Below are 10348 nucleotides of genomic sequence, written 5' to 3' on the forward strand. Positions count from 1 at the left end.
CACACACACACACATATATATGTTATGCATTTGGAGGCTTATCTGTACTTCCTAATTTTCCTTCACTGTATATCTATTGCTCGTGTACTCTGAAAAAAAGCCATAAAAGTTAACATATAACAATATTATAAAAAGTTAACATACAACCCTCTTTGATTGAAGGAAAGACCCAAAAATGAAATTTTTGTCAAATTATAAAATGGGATTAAGTATATTCTTAAAACACTTTTAATTTCTAAAATTTATTTAGTAATAAAACTGGGCCCATTTCTCTGCCAAAAACAAAAATTCACACATATAGTTTATAAGGCCCCAGTGTCACCTCAGACAAAGATAAAACAGGAACTACCCCCTCCTTCCTGTGCCCGCCTCCAGGTGCCCCAGCTTCTCCTCACCTCCCGCAAAAAACAACAACAAAAAAAAACACCGCATATACTGTGAGCAGGCCCATGGGTCTCCCTGGGACAGCAGACAAAACACAAAGAGGCAGCTGTTTTCATAGTCACTTTATTGCATCCTGGACATATTATAATGAATCCAGACCACCCCTAGCTCCAGCCCCAATGAACTTCCATACCTCTTGGCCAGGTTTTTCACTCTGCCTGGAATGCCTTTCCTCTTCTCCATCTGCAAACTCCTATTCACCTTTCTCAACCCAAGACCCTGAGGGTCCAGGAAGCACTGATTATTCCCTCATCAGTACTTCCCCTGACAGTTCATTATGATATTAAAGCCTTTGATACTGCATTGATCCACAGGTCTAGGTCGGTGGCCTGCCTCTGAGCAGAGGCCCAGGAAACACTGAAGGGGTACCTGATACGTGAACAAGGGAACCAGGAGAGAGACTGGGAACAGGATGTATGGACATAGGGGCCAGAGTCAGAAGGGTTGGGCTCACTGTCTGGGATGGTGACTGAAGAGGTATGAGGCACTATCTAGGATCCATTTGCACCTGACACAGTCTTTACCTTTGGGGGCTTCTCTGGAGCTCTAGAACTCCAGGCTGGGGTTCAAACAATGGTAAGATCCTACACACATTTTGGCCCTGTCACTCCCCTATCCACCAGTGAAATCTGGGTAAAGAAGCATTGCTGAGGCCTCCTCTGCCTCTCAGCTCAAATCCGACACTGGCCTAAATTCCACCTTCACCCCTTCCCAGATAATCTGGAAGCCCCAAACCAAGGTCTTGGCCCCAGTTAATCTCACCAGCCTCACCCCTAATGAGAATCAAGTTGAGGAGGCAAACCAGGGTGGGCCACATCTTTATCTCTTTCCCTCTCCCAGGGCAGAGAGTTAAGGCAGGCCCAGGAGTGTACCCCAGCAGCTCCCACCCAATCCCCAAATTCAAGAACTAGCCAGTGCCATCCTCGGCAGCTGAGGCATGCGCAGAGTCACCGCAGGCCACACACAAACAACTTTACCAGGCCTTGTTCCCATCTGGAGCCAAGCCCGGACCCCTGGGCTCCCACTCTACCTCCCTCCCTACCAGCTGCCACGTTCCTTCACTGGGTCTTCTGATTGAGTTTGCGCCATACCAGCTGGCTCAGGAGGAATGCGGTAAGAACACTGCTGCCCACAGTGAGCAGGAAGAGGCCAGAGAAGTTGTGGGGCCAGCGGGTGTGCAGTGGCTCATAGATGGACCGCCGGGCCTCATAGTCCAGTGCCACAGCCTCCAGCTGAGCCAGCGTGCACAGCACCAAGAAGACATGGAAGAGCTGGTGGCTCTGTCCAAAGACGTGGCAGCTGCCAGGGAACCAGCGCTCAGGCACGAAGGCCGAGAAGAAAGCGGCAGCCAAAAGGAAGAAGACCACCTGGCATTTGTGGTAAAGAAGAGCAGGGTCATCCGTGGCAGAGTTGGGGGACACCAGGATGCGGTGCACCACTGGGCTGATGTCCAGTGCATAGGCCAGTGCTGAGGGCATCTCTTGGCAAATGCGGCCTAGGAGGCCAGGCTTCTGGATATACTTGCTGTAGCAGGAGCCAATGCAGGAAAGCCAAGCGAGAAAGGCAGCCATGGGCAAGAAAATGGCCTGCACCTGGGCATGCCAGGCAGGCTCAATGGCATAGTAGAAGTGTGCCAGGGCACTGCCAAATTGGTACACAGCCACACCTACATAGTCCAGGAAGAAGAAGCTGTAATGCCAGAACTCCGACTTGGCCTGGAGGAGGTGAGCCAAGGCACTGAAGGAAAGGTAGGTGAAGGAGGAGAAGACAATGATGAAGAGGGGCAGGGCGTGGGGGTCTCCCCAGAAGTCCACGGTCCCCATAAAGATGGCCAGCCGCAGCAGCAGCACCAGGGCTGCCAGCAGGTGGGTCCAAACGTTCAGTGCCTCATTGTGCTGATGGAACAGTGTGCGGAAGTAGAAGCACCAGGTCTGATGCAGCGGCCGGTAGCCCACATAGATGTACGGCTTCCAGAAGAGGCGTGGCACCTTGGCTCGGTCTACCGTGAAGACAGGCTCTGGCTGCACAGACGGCTGAGGCTTTTGGTCAGCCTGTCGCAAACTGGGCAGAAGGTGACTGAGCTTCTGGACCCCTAGCATGGCCATTGCTGTGGGCCGGGCAGGGAACTGGGGGAGAGACCAGAGAAAAGTCAAAAGCTGATATCCTCACCCCCTAACCCCCATACCCAGTTCTTACTCCCTCCTCCATGCCCCTTTATCCCTACACCGAGTTTCAGAGGAGAGTAGTTGTCCTAAGGGAGAGCTCAGCTCTCCCTCGTGATTGTCCAGCTCCCTGATGTATCCACGTGCCTAGAACAGTGCCTGGCACATAATACGTGCTCAATAAATGTTTGAGAAATGTATTAATGAGGTTCATTACCACCACCATCTTTTTTCCAGTCCGGGCTCTACATAGCGGCCCTCATTATTTTCTCATGTGTTCATTACTGCCATCAGTGATCACCTGGTGGTGACAATGACCTTGCTACAAATCCTCTGCCTCTACCTCTAGGCTCTTCAGTTTCCCACTGACCCTACATTACCCTACATGATTTGCTCCCTGCTACGTTTTCCGGCCTTATTGTTCAACCACAATAAACTCAAATCCAGCCACAGCCTCACCAACCCTCTGGGCTATGATCTGAATTCAGTTTGCAATCTTAACCACTACCCTAAACTGCCCTTTGCAAGACAAGATGTCAAGCGCTATTAATCATTTCATAATTACATACTATACACAGTTTTGCCTGGTATCAGTTGTTTACTTCAGGCTTATCATTATTCACTGTGTCATTCATTAAATCAAAAAACCTATTGAAAAACCAACAGCTGCCAGACAACTCCCCTCCCTGAAATAAATTCCTTCCAACAAGTTTATTGGACTCAGCATCCAGGTTTTCTGACCTTTGTTCATCAGATTTTATTACAACTACCTTTGCACCAGTCACTGCAAAAGGCAAGGAAATCTGGGCAGTGAAAAGCATTCATGTGCTCTGCCACCAGCAGCACCATGATCACCCCACAAAGCCACTCAATAATGTCATTACACCACTACACAGGGTGCTATGACAGGGGAGTCTAGGGCTCTTCCACTTTCTATTCCCCAGATGGCCTGGCACAGGACAGGTTTAGGAAGCAGACCTTGATGAGGGTGGGTATCCAGAGCAATCTCTAAGTAGTCTGCCCACCAGGCTGCTAGGACTCCTGTCTCAGACATCCCAGCCAAGCCCAGTACAGCTCCACGGCCCCCTTGCACTGCTTACCTAGAGGTTTCTCTCAAGCTGGTGGCTGATGACTCTGGCTATGGGACTGGGCAAATTCGCCAGATACCAAACACTGGGTGGCACTTCCACAGCTGAGGGTCACTAGGGGCGGGGCTTCCAGGGACTGGAGGTGTCTTGTGTGATGTCACCAGAGGGTGGGGCTAAAGACAATCTCCACTCCTCCCCTCTCCCCCATATCTCCACTCTCATATTGATCAAATCTAGGCTAAACTCTGCCTTGCTAGCCAGACCTCAGCTGCAAAAGGAAACTCACCATTTACCTCTGCATGAAACATCTGGGGAACTGAAGTTTGGCTGAAAAGTTGTGACTTACCCAAGACCACACAGCAAGGCAGGCAAAGCTGGGCTGAGACCAGGTGTCCAGGACCTGGTTGATGGATGTCAGGCAAGCTCGACTGGCTTCTGCACCCTCTTCAGTGGGAATCAGAATAGAAAGAAGTTAGGAGTAAAACAGAAAACATACTATAAAGGCTCATGATGGAGATGGACTTTCGATTCAGACAAACCAGGTTTTGATACGGGACATCACTTGTAGAATTCTCAATCTTTTAGCAGGAAATGAAAAGGGACATCTCTTGCAGAGTTCTTAATCTTTTTAGTAAACCTAGTTTTCTTCCCTCCTTTCTTTAGGAAAAAGGCCTTCTCCCTCAAATCCCGATAATTGCCCCAAAACTGGTGACTCTGGCTATTGATAAGGGTCATTGGCCCATTGTGAGCAGAAATGGTGTTAGGCCAGACAGGGTTAGAGTCTGAGAGGGGAGGGGACTTTAGCCCAAAGGTCTTTTTTACTCTTTAAGAAATATATTAACCAAGCCTGTTTCCCTTTACTCACTTAATAGGCAAGTCAATAATAGAAATTAATAGATATATGATTTAAATAATAAGTTTGTATCTTCTTTTCCTTGTCTAAGAACTGAAGTGGCGCTTCAGCAGGAAACTCATGACCTCACCCTGACAGAGGCAGAAAGGGAAAGAGCTCCATGAAACCCCAGTAGGCAGGGACAACGGCCCTCTCAGCAGGAAGCAGATACAGAAGAAGAGACCTCCTGTCCCTCAGCATCCATATTAATAATAAGGGGGTTCATGGCTCTTAGAAAAGAGTTAGGCAGGAAAGTTAGTTAAGAGGTTTCAGGTCTGCCTGCAAAGACATTGAGGTCATCCTATCCTAGAAGGGGTCCACCCTAATCTGCCAGCAATTAAGCAAGCCAGAAGGCATTTTTAGGCTAAAAGTAACTCATAGAAAGAAACAAGTAAGCAGAAAATTAGGTACCAGTTTAAGCCAGTCATTCGTACCTGCGCAATAAAGACCCAACCACCTTCGACTCCCTGAGCCTCATTACACTATCATGATAATACGATGCATATACCCAGAAGTTCATTAATATCATTATAACAGACTGAATTCTGGGAACGAACATGCAAATGATAAATCACTGAGTCCTGTCGACCTTAGTTGTCAAAGAAGCCCATCCTCTAAGAAAAGTAACCACCACAGCAAATAAGGATAAAAACCCCAAAGGCTTTGTTACCAAGCCTTTTGAGACCCGCTTCTCTTGCTCAGGCCCGCTTCCACGTCTGGAAGTGTACTTTCCCTTCTAATAAAGCTTTTATTGTCTGCTGTATTTCAGTGTCTTGCTCAGTTCTTTGTTTGAGACATTAAGAACCTGGACAACACGCCCGGAGAGGATCCTCATTCTCCAGTCACATCTTGACTTGTGATTCCATAACATACTAGCTATGTGACCTAAGACAAGTGACTTACCTTCTCTGATCCTTAGCTCCCTCATGAGAATTTATTAGAAAAATGTTTTAGCACAGTTTGGGGAATCAATAAATGATTGCTATTATTAATTATTAATTATTATTAATAGTAGTTGAATTAAGATCTCCAAGGCCCAAGTGGAAGTTCCTGTCAATCCTAGCAGCTCCTTCTTTCTCTCCTCTCCCACGCCCTCAGCCCTCCCAATTCACAATCCCCTTTTCCTAAACTCAACATCAACCTCTTCACCTAGCTCCTCTACCAAGGTTTACTCACCCTCAGTGCCTCCTGATCTCCACCTGATACAGAGGACCAGGTTGTAAGGATGGGGTAGTAAATGGGCTTTGGAGTGGGTGCAGCCCACAGATTTTAATCAGTGTTTGCTATATGCCAGGCACAAGGAATGCTACCAGGGCTTGGCTTGGGCACATGGTGAATGAAACAGACAGGCTCCCTGCCCTAACAAACCAAATGCTCAGGGGCCTAGGAAAATCCGGCCCAGAGAGAAGCCAGGCAGGTGGTGACTGTAGAGAACTGGAGAGAGCTGCTGCCCCAGGGGAGGGTGTCTACCATTCGCCTCTGCCAGACTATTTCAAAAAAAGTGAGGATGAGATTTCAAGTCTGCGACTTACCTGCTGTGTGACTTTGCTGAAGTCCTTTAATCTCTCAGAGCCTGTTTTCTCATTTATAATCAGAAGATAGTAATAGCTACCTCAAGGACTCTTGCAAAAGCAAAACAAACATGGGTGCTGGGAGCTGGCTCTAGTACAGACTTGGCTCCGCTATTTTCGTTGAGTTCTAGTCCTGGCTTAGCCATTCAGTCCATGAGACCTGGGACAAATCTGTTCACCTCTTGGCCCTGTTTCTCCAAATGTCCTGTAGAGGAATTCACCAGTGACTTCAAAGTGCCTTTCAGGCCCTGAAATATCTCAACATTTGTTTTAGACTGCCTAGGTGCCAGGGTTGGAGCTTTATAGAACTAATAGCCCAGCTAATTAACAATTAATGGAAACACCTAAGGGTATAAATACCCCGACCCTTGAAGCTTTAACAGCCTAACTAAATAACTGCCTACTATTACTTGGTTATAATTCCACTTCTTTTGTGATAACCTGCTGAAATGTGAAAGGGTTAAAGGATAATTAAAACCTGAAACTGAACAAAAGAAGTCTATACCTTAGGCCTAGTTTCTGGAACCCCTAACTACATTCTGTTAATCATAAAACTTGTAACGATGAGCTCATACACTAACTGCCAATTTTAGCCTGTGTAACCCTGCTTGCTTGCGTGGCATGAAAAATAATCAATTGTATATAAGCTGAAAATTACTGTTTGGCCATCGCCCATGAGAATACTGGCTATTGCCCATGGGAACATAGGCAATCACCCATAGGAACATAACATTCTAACAACAAGCTTTCTGCTTCTGTACTCCCCGCTTGCACGCCTGACCAGTGGGTTGACAGGTAGTGAATAGGAGAGAAATAGACCTTTGTGTTTAAGATAGAATGAAGAATGGGATTTAGGGCTTAAAAACCTTGTATCTTGGCATTTCGGGGCTGCTCCTTTGTACAGGACAGCTGCCGGCTAATAAACAGCCTTTGAGAGCATACTTGGTTTGGTCTATTCTATACAGGCCACAACATTTTTGCCTCCTTCCTTGTATGCAAAATACAGTTGACTCTTGAACAACACAGGTTTGAACTGCGCGGGTCCATTTATATGCAGATTTTTAAAATAAATACATACAGTATTGTAAATGTATTTTCCTTATGATTTCCTTAACAACATTCTTTTCTCTAGCAGACATTATTGTGAGAATAAAGTAAATAATACATATAATATACAAAAATATGTGTTCGACAACTGTTTATGTTATCATTAAAGCTTCTGGCCAACAGTAGGCTATTAGTAAAGTTTTTTGAGAGTCAAAAGTTTATAAGAGAACTTTTGACTAAGGGATGGGGTGGAGGCAGAAGGCAGCATCCCTAATCCCTTCTTGTTCAAGGGTCAACTGTATTCACCGTTGCTTTTCTAGGCTCTGATCGTTCAGCACACTCCCTTAAAGACAACTCTTGTTAAGGGTGGAAAATTTTCAAGTGAGCCAACTAGCTAAGTCAGCTACAGCGAAGAAATATCTTTAGATACCAGAAGTTGTCCTACTTGCTTGGGTGTGGTTTAGGAGGTGTATTGTATAAGATATGAAGATGGTCAATGTCTGCTTCTGTAATCCACTTACTTGTTAACCAGGATGTGGTACTAGGTGATGTACTGTGCTAATGGCCAACTTCTGCTTCTGTAACCTGCTTGCTTGTTCTAAGCTTTATAACTGCCTCACTCTCAAACCCCGGGGCTGATCTCCTCTAACCCTGTGTGGTAGAGAGTCAGTGCCGGCCGGCTAATAAAGGCTCATAATTAATCTCAATTGGCTCCGTGGGTCTCAGAATCATTCGCGCTATAACACTATCTTGCCACGGAAAGCAAGGTTTAACATCATTAAATAAAAATACGAAGGCCAAACCTGTTTCGACACTGGGGCTATCGAGAGATAAACTCTCTTGAGGGGTCTTAACAAGGACAACACAGGATGGCAGAGCCTGAAATATTAATAAGACCAGACTAAACTAACATTAATAATTTACAGCTGCTTGCTGTTTACGAATAACTTCCACACACATTTTATCTCTCCCTTGCAGCAACCTTTTGAACCTGGATCTAAGCTGGTGTCACAGCTCCAGAGGCAGCTGGCAGAGCACACTATGTCTGTCTGACTCCAAAACCAATGCTCTTGCCCTTCATCCACTGTGGTCAACTCCCTGGTACCCAGTGAGTGGTCACAGATTATTCAAAGTTTTCATCCCTGGCTGGCCTCCTGATCTTGCAGCAACTGGGTCACCTCCCTCAATGCAAACTAGTTTCTCAATCCAGCCCAATATGTTTAAAGAAAATGTCCTTGTCTACAGCCATGCTACCCTAAACAAGACAAATCTGATCTCAGAAGCTAAGCAGGGTCAGGCCTGGGTTGTACTTGGATGGGAGACCACCTAAGAAGACCAGGTGCTATGGGCATAAAAAATAAAAAATAAGGGATTGTAAACTGACAAGGTCCTTGCAATCTGTGGGGTCAATCAAGGGTTGCCATGCCTAAAAAAAGAAAAAAGAAAATGTCCTTCCATGTCTTCCAAAACTAAACAGAAACTATTTTTTTATAACTGCACTTTAAGCCTCAATTTGCACTGAAAAGTGTGATTAGAATGAAATAAATAACTCTTAAAGAAATTCTTCTATGGAGCTCAGACTTACAAATGTTCTGAGGACAGGGAAGAACCTGGAGGAGAAAAAAGCGGGCACAGCGAGATTGTGTAAGTTGGCTACAGTCATCCAGCATGGGGGACAGAAAGGGGACCTGAGTTTCACCACGGACCAGCCAGAACCCCTCTGGACCAGGAACTGAGGCTGGAGAGGGGCAGCCTCTCACCAAGCAGCCCAGCGATGGCACAAGCACTATGACAGGAGGCTGGGTCATCCTCTCAGGATCCTGAGGCAACCCACCCAGGTGCGACCAGGCCCTGAGAATCCATCAAACTCTCAACTTCCTCAGCCTTGGCCTGACCTGGTTGCTTACTCCAGCCAGGTCTTCGGGGACTGTCCCAGGGAAGCCTCCGGGTCCTCAAAGCCTGCAGGCTTGAGGCAAGAGCTGTGAGTGGTGCGGGGCTCCCTCTCCCCTTCCCTCACTGGGTAGGGGAGAACCCCATGCTCTCCTGACGCCAAGGGAGCCCTCTCCATGGCAAGGATCCTATGCTTTTTGGGAGGAAGAGCCTCTCGTGGTCCCTAGCTGTGCTGTTCCCTCTGTTTTCGGTTTCTAAACAGGGACCCTCTCACATCACCCAATTCCAGGTACTCACACCCCTTTTTGCCTTTAGAGTCTCCCTAAATTACTCCTCTGGTAGATGCAGCGAGCTCTCTGCCTATCTTCCTCCAGCACCACGGATCTCCCGACCAGCTGTCCCCTGCTCCTACAAACTCAGAGATGTGGCCTCCTCCTCCCTACAGCTCCGATTCCCGCTGGTTCCTGAGATGCCTCGCCTCGGACTCTGCTCCTCCGACTCTGCTTCTCCTTCCTGCTCCGGCTCCCTCCGCGGTGGTGCCCGCTCCAGGCGATTTCCCCGGGCAACCGGAGATCCACCCGCTCCAGCAGCGCAGTACCCGCTGTGTCCTCACTCCCAGCCCCACGCGATCCTCCCCACGCCCACACCCTCACACGCACACTGACCTTGAACTTCCCGCTGCACCCCGCACCCCGCTGCGCCCCGCGGGGGGGCACCTTCTATACGTCATTCGCCTCTCCCACCGCCTCCCAGCCCAGTACCTGCGGCAGGAGGAGCGGAGCTGAGAAAGGCGGCCTTAGGCGTCCGGGCTGCAAACGCGCAGACAAAGGGGCGGCCGGGAGGCTGCCCCTTCCGGATCCCGGGGAGGACAGGGCAGCCGCTGGCAGCGAACCGGGGAGGCTCCGAGGACTCAGAGCCAGATCTCCGCCCTCTGGGGCCTGGGCGATCGCGAGCGCCCACCTGACTGGCCTGGATGTTGCGCAAGCAGTCTCTTCCCCATGGCGTCCACGTGTTGCATGCAGAAGTGAAAAAGGTCACTCACACTGACGACAGAGTCTCGGGAGTTCCTTTGGTCACTGTGCAGATGGGGAAACGTAGGCCACCGAGCAGACGTGGTTGCCCAAGGCCCAGCGCTCAGCCTGTGGCACTGCTGAGGCTCCAGCTTAGCAGTTCCCACTTCCTGGGACTTGAACCACAAGCCCCAGGCCTTGTTGACTTGATAAGGAGGGAGCAAATTGTAGCAGGAGCAGGACA

At 48.3% G+C, this 10348-nt stretch overlaps 1 protein-coding gene across 7 annotated transcripts; it reads right to left on the reverse strand.

The window, feature by feature from the left end:
• Positions 1-491: 491 nt before the first annotated feature.
• Positions 492-10043, reverse strand: PAQR7 (progestin and adipoQ receptor family member 7). 7 transcript variants are annotated; one of them, XM_039854120.1, is made up of 5 exons: positions 9856-10043; positions 8589-8630; positions 6119-6362; positions 4041-4138; positions 492-2570 (listed from the first exon to the last, which is right to left on the reverse strand). In XM_039854120.1, the coding sequence occupies exon 5, from the start codon at positions 2547-2549 to the stop codon at positions 1503-1505; it is 1047 nt and encodes a 348-aa protein (XP_039710054.1). In that variant the 5' UTR covers positions 2550-2570; positions 4041-4138; positions 6119-6362; positions 8589-8630; positions 9856-10043; the 3' UTR covers positions 492-1502. The 7 variants fall into 7 exon arrangements, with proteins under 7 accessions (XP_039710054.1, XP_039710055.1, XP_039710058.1 ...); XM_039854121.1 differs by lacking the exon at positions 8589-8630; XM_039854124.1 differs by lacking the exons at positions 6119-6362; positions 8589-8630 and adding an exon at positions 9515-9637.
• Between the last annotated feature and the right edge of the window lie 305 nt (positions 10044-10348).

The sequence above is a fragment of the Pteropus medius genome, unplaced genomic scaffold, assembly GCF_902729225.1.
Source record: "Pteropus medius unplaced genomic scaffold, Ma_sr-lr_union100, whole genome shotgun sequence".
Lineage (NCBI taxonomy): Eukaryota > Metazoa > Chordata > Mammalia > Chiroptera > Pteropodidae > Pteropus > Pteropus medius.

Coding starts and splice junctions, on each gene's coding strand:
- PAQR7 (XM_039854122.1), bottom strand. CDS start 2,549: ATGGCCATGCTAGGGGTCCAGAAGCTCAGTCACCTTCTGCCCAGTTTG.